General features: G+C 35.9%; 1 protein-coding gene across 18 annotated transcripts in view; it reads right to left on the reverse strand.

Moving 5' to 3' along the window:
• SYNE1 (spectrin repeat containing nuclear envelope protein 1) overlaps positions 1-27,237 on the reverse strand; it is a 275,903-nt gene that overhangs the window by 26,876 nt on the left and 221,790 nt on the right. For 15 of the 18 annotated variants that reach the window (XM_015858221.3, XM_085541498.1, XM_085541497.1 and 12 more), the window contains 14 exons: positions 26,697-26,901; positions 25,592-25,774; positions 24,189-24,335; positions 23,240-23,394; positions 22,762-22,909; positions 18,997-19,091; positions 17,850-18,084; positions 16,903-17,097; positions 14,886-15,011; positions 14,038-14,193; positions 11,948-12,106; positions 11,304-11,470; positions 4,651-4,813; positions 634-821 (listed from right to left, as the gene is read on the reverse strand). In XM_015858221.3, coding sequence (XP_015713707.3) covers positions 634-821; positions 4,651-4,813; positions 11,304-11,470; positions 11,948-12,106; positions 14,038-14,193; positions 14,886-15,011; positions 16,903-17,097; positions 17,850-18,084; positions 18,997-19,091; positions 22,762-22,909; positions 23,240-23,394; positions 24,189-24,335; positions 25,592-25,774; positions 26,697-26,901 — 2,322 coding nt within the window. Of the gene's footprint in view, positions 1-633; positions 822-2,828; positions 2,917-4,432; positions 4,492-4,650; positions 4,814-5,696; positions 5,703-7,907; positions 8,091-11,303; positions 11,471-11,947; positions 12,107-14,037; positions 14,194-14,885; positions 15,012-16,902; positions 17,098-17,849; positions 18,085-18,996; positions 19,092-22,761; positions 22,910-23,239; positions 23,395-24,188; positions 24,336-25,591; positions 25,775-26,696; positions 26,902-27,237 lie in introns of those variants that run through there. The other 3 variants (XR_014944012.1, XR_014944011.1, XM_085541501.1) reach the window with 3 other exon arrangements.

The raw sequence follows: 27,237 nt of genomic DNA on the forward strand, positions 1-27,237 counted from the left end.
TGTACAGATGGTCTAAGTACATGAGTCATGCATGTAAATAAGACCAAACCCAAAGTACACAGATATTAATGGCCCTGCTTACTCATCTAAGGTAGTCAGATTAAGAAATTTCAGATGAGTGTTTGATCATTCCTAAAACTCTTCCAAATAAAAATTTTCATACCTAAGAAACCATTGAGGAATGTTAAGTAGATGAAAACCCTAATTAGATAGTTTCATCATCAGGCTAAGAAGTTGGAGGATAGATGTACCTATTACAACTCTGCCTCTTAGCTCATGCTTTCTAAACTTTTTGTAATCATTGCTACATCTAAATTTTCCCTAATTTCTTTTTAGTTACTATTACGTAGTAAGTGAAATCAGACAGTATTCCATCAAAGGCCTCATGTATACAAAAATTTGGTAAATGACACACGTACTTTGTCTAATGACACAAAATAATTCAACTTTCTTTTTATTTTTTCCCCCACAGCATGATAATTATTGACCTCTATTCAATGCATGTTCTTTTTCTGTTCTGTAGATCTCTTCTTTATTTATTTATTTTCCCCCTCAGTAATACAAACCTATCATCTACATCTCATCCTGTATTTCTGCATGCAGAAAGAAATACTGTTGGCATTACAGACTTACTTAAGTCGCCTTTCCATTGACATTGCACAAATGTTCCTCCACCTTCTGTCCAGATTGCGTGTAGCCTGCTGGATAGAGTCACATTCTGTTTCTGTGGCACAGGCATCACAGTCGTGAAGAAGCACTTCACACAAATTGAGAACAGATGCCACTCCAGTGCTGTGTTTTTCTATGTCCCTCTGAAGTTCCTGCAGATGAAGAAATTAATTCTTAAGAGAAATCACAAAACATGTAAATACAGATGCGCTTCTGCTCTACTTTTTCAAAACAAACTTAATACAATTGCAAACATTAAAAAAAAAAAAAAAAAAGCAACCACCAAATTGAAATAGACATTGTGCTTGTGACAGCACAAGTGGTGATGCAATGTTATCAATGAAGCTAAGAGAATCTAGCAGCATGAACAGCTCTCTCAGAGCCTATGAACATCAGACCATCACCTGGGACAAACGGCATGCTCAGCTGAACATCTTTCACATACATCTAAATCAGCATTACCAATAAATGGTGCAATTATTCCCAACCCTTCAATGTTATCACAGAGAATCTAAGGCAGAAGTTAGTAAGAGAACAGTGGCAAAAAAAACCAACAACCCCATTCATATCTACTGCCAGGGTTTGATGGAGGTACCCTTTGTAAGCCTACTCAAAAAGGTGAGCTAGCTCCATGGTGGCACATCTGACACGGTGACTGGCAACAGCACTCATCAAACTGTGCATACTTAGTAAGAACATTTTCCTTCAGCTTTCAAAATTTATGTAATTTTAATTGAAAGTGCAGAAGAAGATTTAGGACAGAAAGAAAATGCACTTTCACTGTCTCAGCACATATTAAATGTGATCAGTATTATTTCTTATGCTGCTTCCTTGGTTGTGACAGTTCGTGGTACACTAGTGATAACGCTTCTTCTTGAAGGATCTTTTCAACTACTGTCTTGAGCTAAAGGTTCAAGTTGAGACAAGCTATGAAAGTAATTGGCTATTTCCATTGGATAAGCACAAAGAAAAGAAACCTTCCTTAACTTCTGCCTAAATTTGCAATGAACCATCACAATATTAGATGGAAAGGGAAATAGGACCAAGGTAACATAATCACAATAGTGACCAAGAAGTACTAATGTGTTTAGATCAGAAAGTGAAGACTGCTTCTTATATGCGCTTTCAGTTCAGATGAAGAAAATATCTGCTAGGGTAATTCAAGATGGGAAATTTTCTTTAGGAGAACAAATACTTGGTAGAGTGAGGTTAAGTAGAGCCAAAGGGCTCCTTATAATTTTACTAGTAAAGAAAATCAGAAACACAAAAATTAATTTAGTGCTAACATATTGTGCACTAACTCAAGCTCTAACTAGGCAAATGTTGCTAAAAACAAGCAATACAAAGTTCTGAAATAGCCTTCCAGAAGGAAATGAGATCTAAATGTGGTATGTAAAAAAATCCATCAAATTTGAAATGGAGCAATGTTATCTTATATCAGCCATCTGATTTGGTTGTTTGTGATGATGAATAATTTACTATAACTTAAATTAATAACTTAATACCCTCTTCTCATCCATGAAACAAAAGGATACTTTATGAGCATAGACACAAGACCATAAAATGGAAAATCATAATATTTTCTCCTTCAGTTGTGGTCCACTCACTTGCCTAGAAAATGGTCTTCCATCACAATGTACTTATTCTTCTTTCTCCCTGTCCTGAAAAGTTATATAAGGGTGGGTGCTATAAATACCTTTAATACACTTCAAAACACATACTCCAGACAGCTTTGAAATTTGAGGTTAAGAAAGTTCAGGTAACACAACCTACTCTTCACTGTTCTTGAGTAGAGTGGTAGATAGAACTGCCACATTGGTGGTCCTGGAGGATTCCTAAGAATTAAACTTTTATTCACATTCAGAACTCTCACTCTTTCTTTTTTTTTTTTTTTTTTCTTTTTCCCACAGATTCAGCTTCTTTCTCAGCTTTTTAAATTTTCTATGCTTATTAGAAAACAATTAGCCTTTTGGTTAGTTTACAGAAAGAGCATTACTTCTACACATCACTGTCACCCAAATACAGATTGGGTTTTTCAATCATCACAAAAGCAAACACAATTTTTCAACTTCAAGTGGTAGCAGACTGAAAAAGTAAACAAGTAACTCTTGAAATACAGCTCTCAGTCCTAGGAAAATGCTGCAGTGAGGTTACACTACCTTCCCCAGGATATCCAGTTTGAATTGCCTCTTAATTTCACTACAGAGATCAGCAACCTCCAAAACTCATCCTTGGCTGAAGAAGATGCTGAGAAGTAGACAATGAAGTTACAGAGATGGAATTTGTCCCTTCTCTTTCATAGCATAATATTTTTAATCTAATGTTGTACACGAGCAATTGGTAGCGGTATGAGCAGGGAAGATAATGGCCTCAGTGGAAGATTAAGTATGGAAAAGAACATTAACAGGGAAGAAAGAAGAGGGATAAGATATTTGAGACTGCCAATATAATGGCCTTCTAAGATAAAATGAACAAAGATATAACCTCCTAGTAACAAAAATACTGGTTGCCATATATTTGAATGTTTTGTTTGCCTTTGCTTTTTCGGTTTTTAAATTATGACCATGATCTGCAGCATTATCAGATCATCAAGATTCCAAACATGGTATCTTCCCAGTATAAAATTAACCTCTATTTCTCCCCTTTAGAGTTCCAGTGAAACCACTCAGACTTCCACAGAAAACTGCTGCATGCTGTCACTCCACAGGAACCATTTTAAGGAAACAGCAGAAAGCAGATACACCAGTCATCATACCAAGAGTAAGTCCCATAAGGAGTGGGCATAACAAAACTGTGGAATGTTTGCACAGGCTTGCTAGAAAAAAAAATAAGTCCAAGTATCTAGTTAATTGATAGCAATGTTCAGCCCTGCCCAGCACTTTACCATCTCAGAAACACAACTAATTAGTGATACTTGTGTGTTATAAATTATTAACCCTGTGCAAATTGCATATAGAATATTAATAAGCAGTTCTGCACAGCCGTGTAGCAAATCAGTTGGGGAGCCAGAGAAAAAAAATCTAAGAAGGCTCCTGGCCCTCAACCATACACTCAGTTTTAAAGATCAAAATTCCATTTAATGTACTTCATAAATTAACTGTCTCCAAAGCATTCTGGCACTCTTCTTCCCACACATTTCTTTCTTCTCATGAAAGAACTCAGAAGAGCATATAACTCATCTTCAGTGAGGCACCAAAAAGGTATTTCTGCTAAATAAGTACCAACAGGAACACAATAGAACAGTCTTTCCCAGTAAAATGCTTCTAAAAAAAACTACACTTGCAGCTGAATATGAAGCACCCACAAATTTTCTTCTACTGCACAGAGCCATAATCTGTGAAGTAAGTATATAAAGTAGCAGTGAATGTGAACAGTAAATAGAAATTACAGTAAGCACTCATAGAAGTAACATCAATTGTAAGGCCAAAAACTGGTTGACGTATTTTTTTTGCCTGCTTTAATGTTGACTGTTTTGTTCCAGGACTGCATAAAGGCTTTATGTGCTGTAAAACAACTGATTTTAAAGTCACGTGTACAGTTCGTGCATCTTTGCGTGCAGTGTGATTCCCAAAACAAGCTGCAAAATAAAACCAAGTTAGAAAGGTTGCTAGAAGAGTCCTTTTGAAGCATGTGCAAAATTTGCAAGGTCTAATAGGTGTCAGTTTTGCTTTTTGGAACAGACAATTCAAACAACCCAAAATGACAAACCCAAAGGAAAAACAATTGCAATAGCATGTTCAAGATACACCTCTTGGTGCCTTACCTTTCTTGGGAATGTCAAACAGCTCCAGGAAGATTCGATGTCAAAGCCAGCAGAAGGCTCTATAAGTGACACAGTAAGCACCACTTGTTTTTTTTTTTTGTTTTTTTTTTTTTTACTTCATGCCCTCTCGGCACTGATCTGGGTAAAAGCAGACCAGGGACACACTACTTCGATTCTCCCCATACCACTGTGCACTTGGTAAGTGTTTTGCATTTTACCTGCTGTTCATTTAGCTTCCTTTGTATCTCCTCAGAGTCACAAGTTTCATAGACAATTGGTTTGGACAGCTCTGACTCAATGTGGGCAAGCCAAGATCGCAGGCTACTCATGTTCTTATCCAGCTGCTGCACTGCAACTAGGGTTTCTTTCAACTTCTTTACCCTGTAAAGAGAAAAAAACTGGAGCATAAGCACATGTTGAAGGTACAACCTGAAGGCGAAGTTCTACAGTGTGTGTTTCAGGAGGATTTCAAAGAAACAACTTAGATGGCAACTTCTGCTCCAACGTTTTCCATCATGTCCCACAAACATCTCTGAGTAACAATCCCTTTTATGCTTATATTGTTATTCTACTCTTGTATTTCAATATCAGAAAGCTTTAAGAAATGACTTTAGCTGGGAACAGATCAACTACATCAACTACATTGTGTTGAATCAGACTTCTGAATTCATCATACAAAGAAAGTGCTTTCTATCCAATAATTCAAATAGAGCAATTTACATTTTTTCCAAAACACTAATTTATCAGGTGTTTCAGTACTGCAGTATGTGCAGTTGATCCCTGAGAGACTACCATTGGTTTTCTTTTCCCCACTGAAGAGAAATACTGAGATCTCAATATCAACTTTAAAAATGACAAGACCATTAAGCCTTCTTTTTCTTTTTCCTCCTCTTTTTAGATCTCTCTTATATACAGCTAGTCAAATGCTTGTCTCTTTAACACCAAACATGCTTAAGAACAATTCAATTGCACCTTCCAGATCAACATCTCAGCTGCAGGCTTATGATAAGAAGAAAAAAACTCTTGTAAACTTGAAAAAAAAAAATAAAAATAAGGGTAATCTAAAAATCTAGCTATGAAGAAACTGAAGAAAACCGAAACGTGCTGGAAGACTGTCCACTCCCTGTCATCAGGGTATTCTAAAACACAACTACGTCTTTAGCCTTGGAGAGATGATAAGTGAGCAACCAATGTCTGGGGCACTTTCCCCACTATTGTGTGTGTGCTATACATACCGTGTCTTGTGGCTCTGGAACAATTGGACCTTGCTCTTAGGATAAGAAAGAAGGTTGGTTATCCCCCATCAGGACTCACAGCTTGTCAGTCTAAACAGAATAGAATGTAGCCCATTTTTTGCTTATACCTTCAAGGCTGTATGTGTGAATTCAATTGTATGGACCGGGAAAGGGAACAATGAGTTGCATCATACACGTATACAAGAAAAACTACTCCAACATTTGCACATTCAAGCTGTGAAGCAAACATATTCCACTTGCAGCATTATAGTATTATTCTAATTTCTGTGCTGGCTTTTATTTAAACCTTCCCTGCCACATCTAGTACAGGCTTTGCCAACCACAAAATGCCCTCTTTGTTCCATACAGATGGAATAGGACTAATTCTCTGTCAGACACGGGAAAAAAACAAACAAACAACAAACAAGCAAAATAGGGTTTGTTTGTTTGTTTTGTTTTTCTTTTGTCAGGACTTTGGAGAGGCTCCGGCTACCCTGAAAATCTACTCTTGCATAGAGTATAATTAAGATTTCCTTCTAAACATTAGCAGATAAGCTGTTCATCTCACTGAACACTGTGCTTGTGCACAAACGGCTACATAATGTGTATGCAAGAAAAATAAGTCTCTCTAGTAAAAATATCAGTTATCCCACCTTTCTATGTTAATGGCAGAGAACCTGAGAGACTGAAATACTAAAAAGCTCTGCTTAGAGACAAAGGTCAAATTAGACACCATCCAAGTATGTGGGATGCCTACTCTACTGTAACTTTTGATTTTCAAAGATTTCATTTACAAGATGATGTTTAAACACTTAATCATTCAGATAATCATCTCACACTTTGTTGCGGCACTATGCATGCTACTTCAAGAGATCTGAGATAATTTCAATGCTTGATAATGAAGACTTCACACTGAAAGCTAGGTATTGGAGTCATGCCATTTCTGTTTCAAAACGTGTTTTATAGATCTATCTATATCATTATCACAACATGAGTATTTAAGACTCAGAAAGGAAAATACTGCAGAATTCAACTTTTAATTTCTATGGTCTAACAAGGAAAACTCATCGAAAATTTTGAATTGGCTTATAATACTTACATTTCCATATGTCTAAATGAAAATACCTCAGTTTCCCTAAATAATTACTTTTAATTGTCTATTTTCCATTACAAAAGAGAAGGAGAACAATTTGGAGCAGAAAGTAAGCACAAATGCCTCTAGTTCAACTGGTCCTAAACTAAAACTAAACTAAAAGCCTTAGAATCCACTTAAACCTCAAACAGGAACAGCCTTGTAAATCTGTAAACAATGTATCATATAGAACTCATAGCTACTGTATTAGTCATTAGTCAGACAGCCGGTTGCTAATATTAAACTTAAATGCAACATGAAAAAAGACACTAAGACCACGTTAGTTTAACATGTATGAAGACAACAGAAAATGTAAGTGAAAAAAAAAAAATCTACTCTGGAGACAAGGTTTCAAGAAACACTTGTTCTATAAAATAGTGGGAGAAAAAAATCACTATTAAAATCAGTTTAAAAAAATCAGTTTAAAAATTATGTTTTTATGTTAAAAACAAGATGTAAAATCCAAAGGACAGTGCAAATATGTACAATGACAGTAGTATTAACAATTACAATTGCTCTTCAGATCACACTTTTCACCTTTCAGGAAATAAATTTATAGAACTCTGAACAAACCCAGAAAAATTTGTATGAAAGACTGAGAAGAAGGAAAAAGAGAAGTTAAATCAAAAATCCAAGGAAATGTAGCTTGAATTCTAGTTATACAAGCAGTTAAAATGTTTTCATCAATATGCAAAGACAGACCAATTTAAGTATGTGAAGTCTGAAATCCTATCTTTACAGCCCCTTTCCTTCCCTGCCTTTTGCATGTAGCCACAATGACACAGATAGTGAACAAATATAGTTTGCCTCTGGTATATATACTCTTGTATTTAAAAACATCAGTAAAAGCAGTAAATGGTTTCCTTCAGGCAATAAAGAAATAGTAGTAAGTTGTAATAGTTGTAAGTCTGCATTAGTTATAAAATCCTTATCTGAGATCCAAAAGCACTAGCTGTAAAATAAAGTTGTTCTCACTGTTAACTTTTCAAAGTTGAGCAGAAAACAACTAAGGCTCTGATTTCCACATTATCAACATTTCCAGTTTTCCAGAAAACCAAGACTTCCAAAGAACTGTAGCAGTTAAAAGTAAACAAAAATAGCTGCCTGCCTTGTGATATCACAATTACAGTCTGGGAGATCTGAATCCACACTGCCGTCCTCTGCCATCCTCACAGCACGCAAGTCCTCTGCCACCACCATGAAATTTTCCAGCATTAAAAAGAAGAACTTCCACTCCAAAAGCTTGCAAACACTGTGCTTTGTATGGGGGCAGGAAAAGAAACAAACTTCTCTTTGCTGCTGAGTACTGTACAGAAAATATTGCATGCCAAACAAATGTTAGCAGACGTTGCTTGATAACATGAGCCTGAATGGTGACAAGTGGTCATGTTTCTAAATAAAACCTGCATTCACCAACATGTGCCAGACTTGATCTGCAGGAATGTGGATCATGAGTGCAAGGGGAAGGGAGGGAAAAATTATACAACAAAGCCTTCCTTGCATATCCTGAACAGTACCAGCAAATACAGTACTTGCTAGCAGTTAACATCTGTAACACTTAGAGTAGCATGAGCACTTATCAAACAAATTCCACTTAAAGGATGGTTTTTTTTTTGGTTTTTTTAATTAAAAAGACAGAAAGAAAAGTCTTTGGATACAAACACACAACTGCCTTTCTCTAGCTGTCTTTTCTTCAGTTACAGACCATCTCATGACAGAGAGATAAGTAGTAAAGAAACAGAATGTAAGAAAGGAAGACTTTCACAAGGGAATAAAGAAGTTCCATCATCAAGCACAAAATCAACAAGTAAATATTCAGACTCATATTGACATACTGTACTAATAAAAAAACTAAGAAAAGTGCTTCAAAGTATGACTGTGGTTTTGGAGTTAAAAAAAGAATAAATAAAAATGTGCATTTATTAACACTGACAAGTATCCAGAATAGAAGGTTTGTCTTATTCTTAACAGCAGAAAAAATAAACTGCATTTGCTAGCTGAGAGCAGCCAAAATTCATGCTATATGATATAACCCAAATTGAAAGGTATCTACATAGGAACATACGCTAATATTTAGGAAAATGCTCAAAAGAGACTTGTCAGTCTTCTAGAAGTACCTTGGGAGGATGCAAACTTTTTTGGTCGGTAGGAATTGGTTAACTGAGTTTTAATTTATACCAGTCTGAGCTACATCTGACCTAGTAAAATCTCCATAATTTAGCATCAGTCCTTTCCAAGATTTACTTCCCAAATTTAGCAATGCAACATTCACACTTTGTATCCTTTCTCACTTCAGGAAGGACTGGAAAGGAAAAAGATTATATGTTTAACTGTATATGATAGTAAGAAGCACAACAGATTGAATGGACTAGCATACCACAGATCCAGTTGAAGGAGACCTACAATGATCATTGAGTCCAACTGTTAATTTATATCAGAGATAACAGCGAGGTTAAAACAGATCATTAAATGCATTATCCACGTGCCTCTTAAACACTGACAGGTATAGGACACCAACTACCTCTTCAGAAAGCCTGTTCCAGTGCTTAACTACCCTACTAGTAATTAAATTAAAGCTCTGAGATACTTCCATGTATCCTGTCACTAGATACCAAGGAGAAATTATGGATACCTCCTTCTCCACTTCCCTACTCCAGAATGATTTAGAGAGCAATGAGAAGATCCCTTAATTTCCTTTCCTAGATGTCTGATAAACTTAGTGTCCTTAACTGCACCTCAAGAGACTTAGCTTCCAGTCTTTTAACTAACTCTGGATGCTTATAAAGGGTCTTAAACTGGAGATCCTAGAACTGCACACAATATTCCGAGTGAGGCTGCAACAATGCTAAGTGAACTGGGAGAATCATCAGTTTTGATCAGGTGTATATGCTGCGCTTATTGCACACCAGAATATGGCTTTCCTTCATGGTTGCTAGGGCAAACTACTGCCTCATACTGAGCCAGCTGTAGGCCAGCACCTCCATGTCTCCATCTGTAGGGCTGCTCTCAAGCCAGTCATTTCCCAAACTGTATGTTATATTCCACATTATTTAAAAAGGCTAAATTGAAGGCATAGTTCTGAGAACAAAAGTAAATAAATATTTCACACATGTTAGTCTAGTGAGAGAAACTGACATCCTGCTTCAAGTTAACAGAATGAGAAGGTTTAAGCAGTTATCTCAGTTTACACCTACCCTTCCTCACCTCACTCTAAGAATGACACCCTTATCTGTCTCTATATGGAATGCTACTCTTTAATACCAAATAGACAATACAGATCGTTTAAAAGAAACATTTCACAATTTCTGAACGTCATGTTGCTTCTCACTAGAAGCTTCCTAAATGAATTATTTGAACATAATGTTTGAAAAATTGTCTGAGTGGGTATTTCTAAAGACACATAAAAATAAAGCAAATATCTGTTAAGATCAACAACTGGTGATGTATCACATCCTCTGAAACCAGCAGTCTCCTTGGCAGCAGTGCACCACTTCCTGACTTGACTGCTCTGCAAGAAGTCTACAGCTTTCATTACTTTGAAACGAACTGCTATAAAAGGATGTTGAGTGAGCAGAATGCTTCAGCTTACATGAAATTTACTAATTGCATGCTTACATGTTTCAGAGTAGGAATGCAGTAAAATCATGAAAATGGATTCAAAAAAGCAGATAACACAACAAAGCAAACCTTTCTGCTGCAAGCAAGGCTAAAGTATTAGTAATTCATATATCCTTAATCAGAGAAGTTCAAAATAGAGAGTACATATATATATATATATTATGAAATGCATATACAAAACCATGCCAAAACTCCTGTCTAGAGTAGAAGGGATGTTGTATTGCGAGTCAGAGCAGAGAATACTGAAACAAAAAAGCAAGTTTTTTTTTTTCATTTATCATCAAGCAGCCCCATATTTACCTAAGTTATGAAAATTCCTGTGATATATATATATACATCGCATATTATATATATATATATATATATATACATACATATATATATATATTTATACAGCCATGACGATAAAGAATCTTTAATTTGCTGTGCACATGTCTATTTTCTCTGTCAGCCTGACTTACACTTGGAACTGCTCTTCTGAAAATCCAAATCAAAACACCAAATGCACTATTTGGATTCTGCCTTTTTTTGTTTTTGTTTTGTTTTTATTTTTAATTATTATTACATTTGTACCCAGACTTAAGTGCTCATATAACATGAGATGGAATTGAAACAAAGCTCACTAAATCTGGCTGCCACCAGTCCTGTGTAATTCTAGCAGACAGAGTTTGGAATTATCTCCCTTTTACTTGCAAAAATAACATATGAAGAAATGATACAAAGGCAACCAGGAGAGAGTAAATTTCACAGAACTGTGTTGATGACTGAGAACAGACCCATTCATGATTAAAAATGGAAAGTCAGACAAGAAAAATATTTTAATTCTATGATGCCCAGTCCATTCATCTATTTCACGTAGCAATTAGAAACAAAACAATTGTTTTACCTGGCTGCAATCAGATCCAGAAGATGTTGCCATCTGTCATTGATCTTGCTAAGTTTGTACTCAATCTCTGATGCTTTACTCTCATGGCTGGCTTTAGCAAGTCGCTCTCCCATTTGCTGGAGCTGGATTTTGTTCTCTTGGGCTACAGCAATTTCCTCTTGATAATCCTGGATAGAAAAGTGCAATTAGAAGATAAACACTGAATACATTCTACCTTACACTACACTATACAAACTAAGAACTATACAAAAATACCAGTGAATGTTAATGTGTTTTTGTTCTCCTAGTAATAAATGACCTCCTAATTTAGGGTATAACTAAAAGCAGTTATCAGAAGAACAGGAAAAAATACAACCCATCTATAAATGCGTCTGGTAAGGAAAATGTGATTGGACATTCAGTAAAGCACTTTGTTGTCTAAGATTTTACAGTCAGTTTTCTGATATCTTGAATGATACCACCTGAAGAAAGACAGGAAAAAAAGCTGCACAGTGAAAGAACACAAATACACAGCCTCACTGGAACTGATAAAGAATCCATGTCAGGTAAAACACTGATTTCAGCTAATTCAGCATTCTTGTTGCAGCACAAAACAAGCAAAAAGTAGAAGAAAAATATGTAAGTACACACACACTGCATGATACCTTTCTAAGTTTCTCGATCATTTCTTCTATGACGATGTCACCATTTTGAGAAACTTTACTTTCCATTTGTGTCAGCCACTCACAGAGCTCCTTGTTCTTCTCGCTGAAGACAGCCCACTCATTCAGTTTCTCACTCACTTGCTGTCGACGTAAGGATACCTTAAAATATTTAGAATAAAAAAGCAAATGAATTTGAGGGATAACTGAAGCCCTTTGTGCCTCAGTGTAAACTCCAGTGGATCTGCAGATGAACTGCAGGCACTTACTTCAATTACAACAAACTGGATTTGTACTGCAAAAACTTTGCATGACTCATTGAGAGTTTAGAGGTAAGTGTCACTCTCAGGATTCTTGCCATTCTATTGCATAAAGGGAGGCATTCAAGTATTAGACTCAATGTCATGACTATATATTGATTTAAAGTGTCTTTAAAGTTTCTCTAGAAGAGCAAAAAATAACACTTTTTCATATATATAATTTTGGCTAACTTACAAGAACCATAAAAGCTTGCCAATAGTTTCTTTTTAGTCTAAGAGATTAAATAAAAAGAAAGGTACAATTGCTTGATCAAAGCAAAAAGAAAAAAAATAGTAAGCAAACAAAAAAACCCAACATATATCGCATGGGTTAAACTACACAATTTGTGCATACGTGCAAAGCAAATTCAAAGATGCACTTCTTTTTTCCCTGTAAATATTTTTGCACAGGTAGCTTTCGACTTGAGTCCCAATACACTCATTCCATAGATGACCATTTCTCCTGAATCTTGATGTTACCTTCAGGGATTTAGAAGGGCTTAGTTAATAAGCATAAAACAAACAGTCAAATGCTGTAACTAATAAAGAAGGAAGAAAAGTATTGCAATGTTTAAGAAATTACTGTAGCAGTTTTATAGTCTCAGACTCTGAGTAACAGTCCATCCTTGACAGATAAGGATTGAAATTAAAATCAAAGGGGTAGCAGAGGGAGAACAGCAAAGTTATCTCTACAGTTTCAGATATTTGAACCATTACTTATTTCCTCATTCTACCCTATGCTGTTTCTGACATTATGTTAGCATTTCAGCTGAAAAAACGAAGACTGCATCTGCTCTTTCATAAAGACTGATTACTGTGTTCACTGATTACCACATTAGGTTTAACAGTAGAACACGTGATCTCAGCATTTCCTGTTTGTGGTTCTAAACTTGATGGCAGATTTCTGCAAATATGAAACGGTTGAACACTGATGCATAAGGTTACATCCTGAAGCACTCAAAATGTACAAAACAAAGATAAAACTTTATTCATCTCCTTACCTTACTATAGCAATATGTTGAGCAACTACACCATAGTTTAGATGTATCTATGTTGGATCATCCAAATGAAACTAATAAGCAGTTTCTCACTGTTAACTGAGAAGCATTTTTCCTATTTTGGAGATGTTTTTGAAGACTTCACGGAAACTTTATGTAAGGTAACTGTTTCCATGCTAGCCCCAGACATGTTCACAGCAATGTCTACTGAACTACAGGAATAACATTAGGATAATCTGAAAAACTAGATGAGGGAGTCAAATCTCTAAGTGAAAAAGGATGCAAGAGATACACTGCTAGCACAGTGTACCTGAAAAATCAAACAATTCTCTTCAGCTCATTTCACAGCCAAGCAAGTCACCTTTGGACTTAGGGAAATGCTGACACTAACATTTGAAGAGGTAGAAATAATCATCATAACTGGAGGTATGAAAGAAGTGCTGAGTGGGGAATGGACAACATTTCTGAGCACAGCTCCTCCCCAGCAGCATAGTTAACCGTAGTACTTCTGTTTGCCCTGTGCTGAAGACTCATATCACTAGTATGTTTTGGTTTTTTTTTTCCTTCTTAAGTTTCAAATACAGTCTCAATGGCGAAGTTTAAGGAAACTGAAAATCTAAGCAATAACTAGAGGGAACATTTCAATGGATGTTATACCTGATTCAGCAAGTGCTCAAATATGAATTTTACCTGTTCCTGTATGTATCTTTTTCTAAAAGGTTCCACTTGCATTCAGTTGTTCCCTGGACACTTTTTTAGTTTGCATGCTCATATCAAAGCTCAATACTATACTTGCCTGATGGCACAGCTCCTCCCACTGTCTGTGCAGAAGCTCTATACGCTCACTGAGGACTGAAATATCATCTGCACTTATATAGGTAGACAAGGACTCCTTCAGCAGAGAGAGGTGTGCAAGGTCATCTGTCCATCCATCAACAGCATTCTCTAATTCCTTAAAAGATGTGCATAAGCAAAAAGGACAAGTACAAAGATGAATATTTTTAACTCACTGAATCAGTCATATCTGAGCAGATCCACTATTTCAAGATGACTGCTTCACCCTCTTTTTCATGAAAAAGAAAATAACAATTCCATATGTACCAATATTTTCAACCCTGACAGAAGATGATACAGTCTTTCACAAAGTAATCACAAACTAAATTAGCACTGAAATCTCTTTAAAGTTCAAAAGTTCTTAAGAGTTCACTGCAGTGAAAATGCTTTCAAGTTGTATCACATTTATCAACTCCAAGGAATACACCATAAAAATGGTACACAAGATCCTCAACAGTAATCTCATCTCAAATAAGAAGCACAAAAAGTACTATTTAGATATAATGAGCTTAAATTTGAAACAAGAATTTATATTATAAAAACTTACCAGAGTTTAGTAGTTCTACAATACTTTTTAGACTCTATTCCAATATTTCTGGTCCTTTCTATATGCACCCTCCCTTTGAACTTTTCAATTAAAACCCTGTAGAATTTATTCTGTGCAAATATTACAAGGATAGCTTCTTAGCTTGTCACAGAGATGTTTGGCTACTTTGCACATTCATTAATGTAAAGCCTGTTAACAATGAAAGATCTTACTGCAGAAAAGCATCCAGAGATGAGGCAACAGTTAACAGAAGAGTACTTTACCTTGCAACGAATCTGTTCTGCATTCAGCTCATCATGGTGTTCTGGCAAAGGCTGAGAAAGCTTTTTTTTGAATGATCTTAGCTTCTCCAGGGAGTCTGCTATTCCCTTTTCAGATCTTTCCCAGTCCTGAGAGCAGAATGTTTAACAGAACTCAGCTCAGAGCTAGAGTATCCTTATTGTATTTAGTCATTAATCAATATAAACAGTGAAAACGTTTCCCTAAGAATAACATGTACTGAATTTCTCCTTTAAATAATACTCAGAGTCATAAAACCAGGCTCACAGGTACAACTGGATTTTAAATTGTTCTTGGGTTACTTTTGTTTTATCTCCTATTACATCCTTTAAGAAGAAATATAGAAGTCAAAGCCTCCTTTTATTGTACGGTCCCTAATTTCAACTTCGTCCTTTCAGAAACACCTTCAACTCTCCAAATGATTTTCCACTTCCTTTTCTGAATGCTTGGTGCATCAAGATTCAGAAAAAAAGTTTGGAGTAGTGTGAATTCAGGTCAGACTAAAGTACCTGTGGTACCTCCTTTAAATTATGTTCCTAGCAGATACATCCAGCTTTAGTGTTTGTATACTTTCCAAATTTTCAGTTGTGTCCTTATGCAATAGCCAATGCTATCGTGATATTATGGCTTCAGATCACCTGCTTGTTAAAGCCTATAGAAAAAATATTCACACAAAAAAAGTCTGTAATAAGCCAGACAAATCTTAATAGTGCTGGAGAATTACAGAATTTACTTCAACTCATTGTCTGCTTAAAGATATTCTGCTTCTAGCATCTTTTTAGTATATTTCTCTTGCATTTTTCCAGTTACACCAGTATTTAATGATCATCTTCAGGATGAAGAATTACAACTAATAGGTTTTCAAAAGAACCTGTCTTTAGTATCTTCTTTATTCTCTGTGTAAGAAATAATATGCCCTGAAATGACAAAATTGCTGTGATGTTCTTAATGCAAGTAACACTCTTTCAGAATATGTGTTCATTCTTCTCCTTTCCTCAGAAGGCTAATAAAAATTCACGTTTCTAAGACCATGGCAGCATCCTGTAATGAAGGATATTTATCTACGGGAAATTTGTGGAGTCTGAATGGTAATTTCCCTGCTGCATTCCCCCAAAGCATCAAGTTCTATATTTTCACTGGGACACAATACCAAAGAAGTTTTCATTTCCATAGATGTAAGATTTTGTGATTAAAATTTTCTGATGCAATTTCCTGATTAGAACCCAAGGCAGAAGGGACAAGGCTTGAAATAGGAAGAAAAATATACATAATAGAAATTTAATTTTTAATTTAAATTTAATTTAATTGAAATTTAATACTTAATTTCCTTGCATCACCTTGCTTCTTACAAACAAAACATGTTCATATTTCTATTAGACCTTTGAAGGTCTTCTAAAAGTACTTACCTTACTTTGTTAATACACAGAAGTTCAATTTTCATTATCTCACATGAACAAAGTGAAATGGAAAAACAAAGAGACCAAACTTAAATCCCAGTCTATCATCTTTTGTACTTGAAATGAAGTTAGCAGGCTGAAGACTGCATACATTAAAAAGAAGTCTAAGTCTCCCTCTTCCAAGTGCATTACTTATGACAGTAAATACTCAAGACATGTGATGGAAAAACAAACTGACTAAGTAGATATTGATATTGTCATGTGAGAGAATAAGACAGATCTAATTTTCAATGCCATGTGTATAAAGGCTATCACATAATTGCTTTATGCTGAAAATAGGACCAGTAGGAACATGCTTTATAAGCACCAATAGGTATGGAAATATCAATTGAAAGATATCAAGAAACACGTAAGCCTACTGCAAAATATTGTTACTTCTGTTTTTAAATAGTTTGGAATCAGAGGTAGTGAAATTATGAGCTTATATAACGTACATGTAATTCCTGTATTTGTATTCATCCCTTAAGAATACTTTTCTTCATCATGGTTCAGAATGAGAAACAGTGAACTCTATGGGAAGTACAGAAAAAAACAATATACTTACTTTCAGTAATAAAGCAACCTGTTTCTTCTGTTCTTCCAGTTGGCTGCTAACTTTCTTCCATCGCTCCTGAATTTCTGTAAGCTCTGCCTGCAGGGCTGCCTCAGCTCCACTGTCAGCAGAGAGCAGCAATTGCTTCCCAGCTTCCACAGCCAGGATATAACTCCCTTGCTGCCTTAGGAGAACTTTCTCTTTAAGCTGCAAATATAAACAGCTTCCTGTCAACTCTGTCTTTTTTAATTGTAATGAGCAGTTAATACAACTCATCCTCAAGCCCATATTTAACTAATTAACTTTTATTTGATTGCATATCTTGAATAAGCAGGAGCTACAGCCCAAATGCTCTGTCCTACCTTTTATTTTGCTATCTGTCACTGCACTAGATCATTAGAAAATTTCTCCAAGGAGTTAAAGCCATAGAAAACTTCTTTTTCTCCTCATTCATATCAGTAGCTCAATTGATCTTGAGGAAAAACAGCCCTTTGGAAACTCATTATTCTTATAAGCTTTATTATTTATAGAATATATTCCAGTTAAAAATGCTGGAAGACATCAAGCTGCTAAATAGTTAGCCTCACACAAAGATCACTTCAAACATTCAAGGTATCCTTTTGTTAGCTAGAAAACATTCCTCAAATTGGACATTGTGGTGTCTTTTTTTTCAAGACAGCTTCAATATGAGGTTAGTTACAAAGCAAAACCAGAAACTATCAAAGTTTGAGAAAGTTTGTTAAATTGGCCATTGCATATTCTTTACTTCCCTTCAATCAAAATGTTGCTTCTGAGACTATAACATTTTTAAAGAGCAACTAATATCTAATGTTGCTTTCTGAAAAACAGACAGACAGCCTGAAACTAATGCAGTTTTAAGAACTTTTTAAATAAAAAAGATCGTTAAAAATAAAATTAGAAAAAGTATGTTTTTTCCTCTTCAAATACACTGGACATACCTGCACTTCATCCAGCAATGCTCTGGCTTGCTGCAATGGGATAGGAGCATTTCCCAGACTGCTCACTGGCTGACAGGAAGTTTCCACCAGCCACTTGCGTAGTTTCTCTGCCATCTCCCTGTAGCGCTGCCACTGATGAATCTGGCTGTCAATGATCCCTCTCCTCTGCTGTGCCCGACGAATTACTCCTTGCCATTGGTTACTCAGAAGTGTCAACTTCAGATTAAATTCCTCCCTATTATTAATTAATAAATAAAAATCTGCAGTTGCTTTCATACTTTGATCTATTTATTTACTGAAATAAGCTGGAGAGGATGGAACATGAGGTTTTTTGGATGCTAATTATTAAGCACTAGAAGAAAAGCACTGAACTCTCATGACAGTTGACTGAGGATAAGAACTCCACATGGAGAATCAGAGATATCGAATTATCAAGATTGAAAAAAATCACAACTCTTTTACTTGCAAAAAACCCCTTAGTTATTGCTAGATTGAGTTCCCCAAATTCATAGGAAAAAATGAAGCTAACTCAAAGCAGGTGTAAGATATATGAAGGACTGCTAAGATTCTCACAATCTCCCCACCAAAAAAATATCTAAAACTGAAACTATGATACCCTTAGCAGAGCCAGTACCCATGCACAAGCGTTACGACTGTTGCATTCCACTGATTTCCATTCATTTGATCAGAATAATACAAAGCAAAATCTCTGAGACAGGAATGAATTCCTATTAGTTACATTTATGCTTCAGATGATCTTCTTAGAAGTATATCCCCAGCAACCACAAATTGCATGTAACTCACTGTACATCAATTATTTCTGGGTCTTTTGGTGAAAGGTGTTTTGATGTTCATATCAGAACAGATATATGTGATTTATTTGACAATACAAGACTAACCTTTGTCAGAGAAGCAGCCTTAAGGCTTCTGCATTCCCAAATGCAAACACATCTACCCCATGGTACCCTAAAGAAGAGTCTTATTTAAAATCCGATTAATAGCTTAACTGCACTGACAGTAAAGTCTGCTTCAGAAGAGCACAATCTGAATATTGACATCTCCTTCAATATTATCTGTTCAGAAATCTCCCAATAATTTAAGTATTACTTCATACAGCCAGCAGCAGCTACAACACAAGAATGTCTACCTGTCGTCTACTTGTCCTTGTTCTAGGAGGTGCTGCCCATCAGAGATGATTGAATGCAAAATCTGCTGACGGCTGAACATCTCTGCCTGGAATAGCTGTTGCACAAGAGACAAGGATGGAATTACTGCTTCTTTTAATGATTATTAGTTCCTTGCAATTTTAAAAAGTTGTTTAAAAGCTAAATAATATCAATGGAAGCTATGAATTACATCTCTGAGTACAATTGTGACAACGCTATTATAATTTATAAGAGTATCTATCTATATATAGAATCTATTGCAAGAACACAAGAGCATATGTTATTTTCTGACAAGTTTAAGAGTATTCTAATACTTGTCAAATTTAATTAATATCTGCAGGTTGGTGAAATGAATTTTTAATATAATTTTATGCTGTCAACAAAATTACCTTAAAACAAGTGGTCGGCCAAGTTAAAGTGCTGGAAATTAATTTTCCATGTTCTCCAATTTAGTTTCCAATTTTTCCCATCTGTCACAATGAACTGTTTGTACTACTTTTAAAACTCCATTATTACTTAATTTATGACCAAAATTACCTAAGTACTACTTATGCAAACATTGCTTAGATAAATAAAACTTAAATTTATTTTTAGAACCATCTTTACTTATTTTGTTATCTTCATATGAAATACATTTAGGTGTCAGCTGAGGACTAGACCCATTCCATGCTCAAAATGTTTTATGGGGAGATTCAAAGGATAAGTGTGCAAGTATGAAGATCAATACACTTTTTTTCTTTTGTTAGTAATGGTGTTCTAAATTGATATTTACCCTGCCTGAATTATAAGCCAAGATTCTCCAAGTCCAGATTATCCCCTTTATACAGCTTCATATCAGCTCAAGATGTGATGTACTAATCCCTGCATCTGCAACTGTCAGTGAAATATCAACTGACACCTGTGCAATTAAACTTCTCAAGAATATTGTAAGTACCTCAGGACTTCTACGTGACATATTTGTTTTTCAAAATGCAAATCTGTGAATCACTGAACTAATTTAGGCATTGTTACTCAAATCATGGATTTTTCTATATAAAGAAACAGCATTGCCTAATTTTCTTGAAGATGCCTTTGATAATGTTCTTCAAATACTTAGGCTCTTATGAATAACCAAGCCTGGAACAGAGGGAAAATAATATCTCTGCTGAGCAGTTTCACCGAAACCACATACTACAGGTTTGAGAACTTCAGAAAGCTGAGTAAGAAGGAAGAAATTTTAATTTCCGCCATAACCATTTCTGTCAAGCTGGAAGGGCACAGATGGATCACAAGAGGCAAGCATGTAACAATGTTGTTCAAAGATCAAACAGAACATAACATAATGACAATATATTTTATATTTTTTACTTTGAAAAGACAGATGAAATAAATAGAACATTATCAAGCATGAGGAACTCAGCTTATAGAGGATGTACTCAAGTCCTACATCAAATCAGAGCTATTCCTCTTAACATCTACTTGTTCTGCGCATGCACATTAAAAAACTCTACATATAGGAGAGAGATTCTGCTATGTGGGACCACTTGCAATCCCAATTTCTTCTCATATGCAGATTGCTATATTCAAAGAATCGGAAAAGGGGGGTAGGTATTGGAATACACAGTACCTGTACAATGAAGGAAAATAGTCTGAAAATGTATTGGCAAGCATCTCTCTTTCTCCACCAGCACTTTTGCAAATGCTTGTCTCAGTGCATCAGCACTGTGTGAGAGTCTCAACTAATGTACCAGGTTTGTAGATGGATATCTGGACAACCACACAAGAATGACTATATGGTTGACATGAAAGTTATCCTATGCAGATGCCAGTGTTAGCCATGATATTTGGAAAAGGCATCATGCCTACATTGGTGGTTTGAAAAATAATAGCAAAAGTAAGAGTCAGAGCTGGAAAGCTGGCAACAGAACTGGATGCATCCTAACATCCACTCTGTGTGATATGTAGAAACAGTATTTTCTCCTTTTCTTCAAGAAAGGAAAATCCTCTCAAGGAATTTAGATTTAAAACTCAGCTGGGAGAAGTGGAAAGCAATTTCTTCATGAGCATCAGAAGATACTGCAAAGAACACTGTCCATTGAATATATTAAAATTAATTAAAATGTCAAAAAGCTTTAAGTTAAAAAAATAAATTACATTTTTCAACATTTTCTGTTGATGAAATGCAACATTTAGAGAAACAGATATTCCTTCTCTGCATTCTGAAAGATAACTTTATATAGATGAAATAAATAAAGCTTTTACAGAGTGCCTGAGTAATGCTCATCTGAGTGAACTGCTTCATCTAGATTAAGGAGAACCAGGTTTTAGCAGGGAACTAGGATGAGATCTCGAAGTATGTGCATGCAGAAAGATCCTTGCTAACTCCTTTCCAGAACTATAGCTGTGACTGTATATAACAACATTAGAAAAGTAGCACTGAACATTTAAATGTCAAAAAGCAGACACATCACAAACTACAAAGATTCTCTGTCCAGTTAGTGCTGGTGGCACTGAGATGAAATGAAATGAACAAGACTTGCAAAAGCAAATGAAGATAAATGCTAAAACAAACATAAAAAGAAGTAAGCAAAAACGATTGTGAAATAATTTCTGCTATCAAGCAGCCACCCAAACACTATGCTGTTAGATATAAGACAGAGGGAGTAAAAGGACACGACTCCTCTGTGATCTTTTCTGAGTACCGTAGTAGTTCAGCTGAAAGATTTCTGGAAAATGAAACTATTATATGCCACATGGGAACTCTGGTATGAAAATTGATTTGTCTTTATCTTCACTAGGATTCTTGGCAGTAACAATGTGGATGGAGAAAAAACGTGCATTGCTTGACATCACCAAAGAACCTGATAGGCATCCTTCTTTTTTCTCTGCAGCAAAAGCTGGTTTAGTTCTTAATTTGTTGTAAAAAGTCTGCAAACAAACAACTCCAGCACAGAGCAAAGATCAACTCTATGTGTTCTCCAAGAGAAATAAGAAAATGCTACAGAAAGGAACACAAAGGAGGCATCATGATGAGTTATATAACTCAGCTTTTGACAGAAAAGTCTTCCTTTAAAATGTTTTTCAGATTCTGTGTATGCTGGTAATTTAATGGCAAATGAACAAAACCAGAATAAAATGAAAGAACAGAGATCTCCAAGGAGGACTGAAGACAAAAGGTCAAAATGTGTGAGGACAGTTAGGTCTTATAAGAAGACCAATAAAACACTGATTCCTTTGGTACAAATCAATATCAAGCAGACCACGTACAGGGGACAAGCACTTAGAGACACAACAGTATATTGTACAAAAAAGGCAGACAGAAAATCAACCCCTCCTACTAACTGGGTAACACAGAATCACAGAAAAACCTGGGTTGGAAGGGACCTTTCAAAGATCATGAATCTTTCCTTTAGGTACTGAAAGGCTGCAATGAGGATGCCTTTTCTCCAGGCTGAACAAGTCCAGCTCCCTCAACCTATCTTCGTAGGGGAGGTACTCCAGCCACCTGATCATCTTCGTGGCCCTCCTCTGTCTTTCTTGTACTGGGGGTTCCATACCTATACCTGGACACAGTACTCCGGATGGGAACAATATATTTGCATGCTGTTGTTTTAAAATTAAGATATATTCAAAAGATAAAAGCCATTTAATTTAACACTTACTACTATATTACTCCAGAAAAGAATGTAAGTTCCAATTATGTATAAATTGAATACTGATGTACTCTACATAGTTGTAATAATGCATAAATACACATGATAACTTGCCTCATGTGCTCTCTGTTGCTCTAAAAGACTTTGGTAGTTTCCTGAAATCTCTGCTGCCAGCTTCTGTTCAGTCTGAACTAATAAATCCATCCAAGTTTCACATTTCTCCAAGAATGTCTGCTGCTGCAGCAAGAAAGACTGTAGCTTACTGGGGAAAAATAAAGATAAATACAGGTAAGTCTCCTGCTCTCACACACATAACTGAGTTTTGAATGAACTTTCAAAGCAGAAATTCTAGTCAGATAGTGCTGCTTTTTCACATCCTGTTGTGTTATTTTATTTATTTAGGTAACACAAAAAATGTACATATATATTCTTCCTCCTCATGTCAAATTTTGATTTGTGGCAAAACCACAACTCACTGGCTTCACTCTTTTCACTTAAGCATACCAGGGGAGGAGCTTTGGTTAATTAAAAAGTATACTTTCTAGCTATTGTAATCTAAGAAAACTATACAACAATCTTTAGCTATTCTCACCTGAATCTCTCTGTAGTTTGAGACGAGATCAGAGACCACTGTCTGTTCAAGTTCTGGATTCTTTTGATTTCTTTATCATTCAGAGGAAGCCTGTAACCCAGCTCATTAAGACGGTCCAGATCTGGGGCCATGCTGCTGAACTTCAACATCTGACTCTGCAACAAGCAAAAATAGAGATAAAAAGGAGGTTTGCAAAAGTGAGACAGTGCCTGAAGCAAGCTTTTATCCTTGTTTCTTCACCTGAATGCTAGGCTAGCAAATCCACATTACATTTATTCACCCTTTTAATAAATGAAGAAATAAATGTTTTACTGTACAGAACTATCCAGATTATCAATTCAGGAAAATGTACTTTTATTAGCACGCCAAAAGTGGAATACCATGTGTATTTAGTTAATTGTAGAAGAAATGTTAACTAATGATTAAAATGAAAAAATAGCCAGCCTAAATGGCAAAAGCTATCAACTTCCTCTTACATCCTCTAAAATAAAAATAAAAATTAAAAATTGCCAAAACACAGAGTGTGAAAGCTTAGATACATACAACACTGTACACATTATTCATTATACTTCAGTATAACATAATAAAAATGAATTGATGGGTTGATTCCTGAATTGAATATGAATGAGTGAGGAACTCTATATTTTCAAAATAAGTGCAGAAAAGAATAAGATAAAGGAAATCCCCCCAAAATACTAATATTTTCACTCCCATTTTAATTTGATATTCATTTTAATCAGAAGAGATTGTTTTTCCTTTTCTTCTTTACTCAGAGGCATTGTAACACAGACAGTCACTCCCTGGCTGCCAGCAAACTTCAAATTCCTCAGTCTTACTTTGCATGAGTGACAGTTCCTTAATAGGTATAGAGTGTACATATGATATTTTTGCATACTGTGTGTAAATTAAGTAGGCTAACATAAAGAACAATTTCTCATTTGTTACTCACTTTGAGTTCCTCCATCCTACTTTGTATTGCTGAGAGATCAGATGTGTGACCAGGATCCTGTCCTTTCAGTTTTGCTTCTGCTTCTGTTACCCAGGCCTCAAGATCTTGCAGGTTCTTAGCAAACGTTTGATAGTCCAGTACTCCAGCCTTCAATCAAAAATGACCCAGGATTTAGGAACATAAATAACATACCATCCAAGTTGCTGTTATGCTCCTGATTATTCTCATTATAGCTACAGAGCTATAATGAGATGCATTTGTAGCTATATAAATACAGCTATATAGGCTAGGAGCAATTGCAACTGTTGCACAACTTACAGACTGTAGATATAATTTTTTTTTAATTATTATTATTTTATCATAAAGACTTTGCTGTAATGCTTGCATCAGGTGAGAAAATGAGATTTTTGATCATTGCAAGAATGCAGCATTTCAGTACAAAGACTCCTTTACTCTAAGACTTCCTTCTCTGACTTCCTTTTATAAAGCTACTTCCTCAATTTAATTTACTTTGTAAACAAAGACAACGACTAGTTTCTTTTATTGAAATTTCAAATGAAAAAATTCCTCTTCTGTTTTGTTTCCTTATGTTAACAAGTGTACTTTAGACAAAAATGAATTTCTTGGTAAATCCATTGTCACCTAACGAGATGCCACTGCCTTATTGCCTTTTCACACATATATGTCCCTAAACAGAACACATTCCACCACCCCATTTTGTACTTCAGTACCAAGTGACAGAAGCAATCAACAACATCTAATGTACAGGCTTTGAGACAAATTGTAGGTGTGAGTATGGTCACCAATATTAATAGGAATCAGTGATATGCAGCTGTTTTGAATCTTTCACCACTTGTTTTAACACTAACAAACAAGCTGGGAAGAGAGGAGGCTGTCTTTGGGGAAGCAGTAGTTGTGAATCCAGACATTTGCACTATTACTGTCTTCCCAAAGAATGTTGCATTGGCATTCCAGATACACACATTCCCCCCTTCTTCCCAGAACATGCACCTTCTTACTAGGTCTCTGTATTTCATTCCAGCATATTTTATACTTTCTGCTTTGGCTTCCAGGGAAGACTGGAAAACGCAGATGAACAGGTCACATTACTCTCTTTTCCTGGGTGGCGGTGGGTATCATAGTATCATGGTATCATAGTCTCGTGCGGGTTGGAAGGGACCTTAGAGATCATCGAGTCCAACCCCCCGGGATTCAAGCCTCCTGTGTAGCAGAGCGGCACTTCTACCACTTGCGCCACAGGGGGGATTTGAACCCAGGCCCTCCGGTGTTGCAACGTGGCATTCCTACCACTTGCGCTACCAGGGCACACACCGGGGTAATCTATGTGTTTTCAGGATTAACAGGATGATCAGTTGCAAAAAATGAAAACACTGTCTGCATACCTGAAGTGCAGTTTGTTGCTTGCATAGAGCTTGTTCTAAGGCTGACAGATTCTGGTTCAGAGACAGCTGATCAGATTGTATAGCTGCTGCTGCTGAGGCCTCCACCTGGCTTTTTAACTCCTCTCCCAGTTCCTGAAGAACAATCAGTGAATCTTGTGCTGTCTTTATATCAGCAAGAAGATCCTGTGGCAACACATTGAATAAAGATATGAATAGCTAACCTGACACTCAGCTTGTGCTATTCTCACTCAACAAGAAGAAACAAAATGAAGAAACATCACCTCTACATAAAGAATTCATATTTACTACAGTATTGCAATGCAAAAATGTCCACTGATACTCTGCAAACAAAGGAAATGATATATAGATTAAAAATTCTTTAATATGTATGTGCAGAGGAGCAGAAAAAAGTGACCACACAGCTGTTATTGAGTAAGCCAAAGTTACTGATGAGGGAAAACTTGCTGAAAACTATACTTTGGATTTACTGATATGCTGGTCCTAACACCAACAGATCAACTGAGCTTTTTCTTCTTGCAATTATTTTTCTTACCCTAAAACAAATACAATTTTAACTTTATTTATTTATTTATTTTAAAATCAATGACATTTAAAATTAATATAACTAAAATACATCAAAATGTATGGAACCACAGACAGGAGATAAACTACCTTACTGCTCTGAAACATGGTTTTGAAAATGGAAGAACATCAAGGAAGGATGTCAATGACATCCAGAAAACACCTTGTCTCCATTCAGAAAGAGTGATTAGGCTTGAGTAAGAAAGTCAGTGGATTTGGTAGAGATTCTTGCTAAAGCAAAAAGCGTTTTAAAATGTGGAGATTAAGACTAAATAAGTGATAGAATGTATCCATCTTCTCCAGAGAGCTGACTTCAGAAAAAAGATTCTGAAACAACAGAGCAACAAGGAATAGAGATTTGGGTTGCAGAGGTTAAGCTGTCTCTCTTGCACACATGAGATCCTTCAGCAAAAGGAAATAAGTTTGCATGCAAGCTTCCAATACACCAACTACACTGTTTAGTAACTGTTTTGACTTTTAGCTCACAGGGGTATGAAAAAATGTAAGGCTTAAGTAAACATACATTGCTGTCCTGAATCCAGGTGGTTACTTCATCATCAGCAAAGTCTTTACTGGTGGCAGTCTTCAACAGTTCACTGGTCTGGTCTTCTCGTAGATGGACTGTAGAAGAGCACTGCTGGTAACAGTCCTTGTACCTCTGCCACAGCTGAAGGAGACCCTTACTGGAACGTAGTCTCTCTGCAATCTCTTGCATAAGGTTATTCCACCTATTGAAGAGATAAGATAAATACTCTAAGCCATTTATACCTGCCCCACTTCCTTGCTGCTGTTGCCTTAGTGTTGTGGCTTTTCAGAAATTTGGTAATAAGATGTAGACATCAGGGACAAAAATTAATCAAAGAAATATGTTGATATGACATTCTGACATGTCACAGTAGGTTTGGTGTTGCATGTTAATATTTTTGGTCAAAGATTGATGGCACTTTTTGAATCCTATTTGCAGTACTGGCTCTAATGGCACTTTTAAAGTTACTTTCTCAAATGTAATGTTTCTGTCAAATTTCCTCATTATTTAATTACCAGGGAAAAACACAGTATTTTCA

The sequence above is a fragment of the Coturnix japonica genome, chromosome 3 (assembly GCF_054131305.1).
Source record: "Coturnix japonica strain WE chromosome 3, WE-NBRP24, whole genome shotgun sequence".
Classification (NCBI taxonomy): Eukaryota; Metazoa; Chordata; class Aves; order Galliformes; family Phasianidae; genus Coturnix; species Coturnix japonica.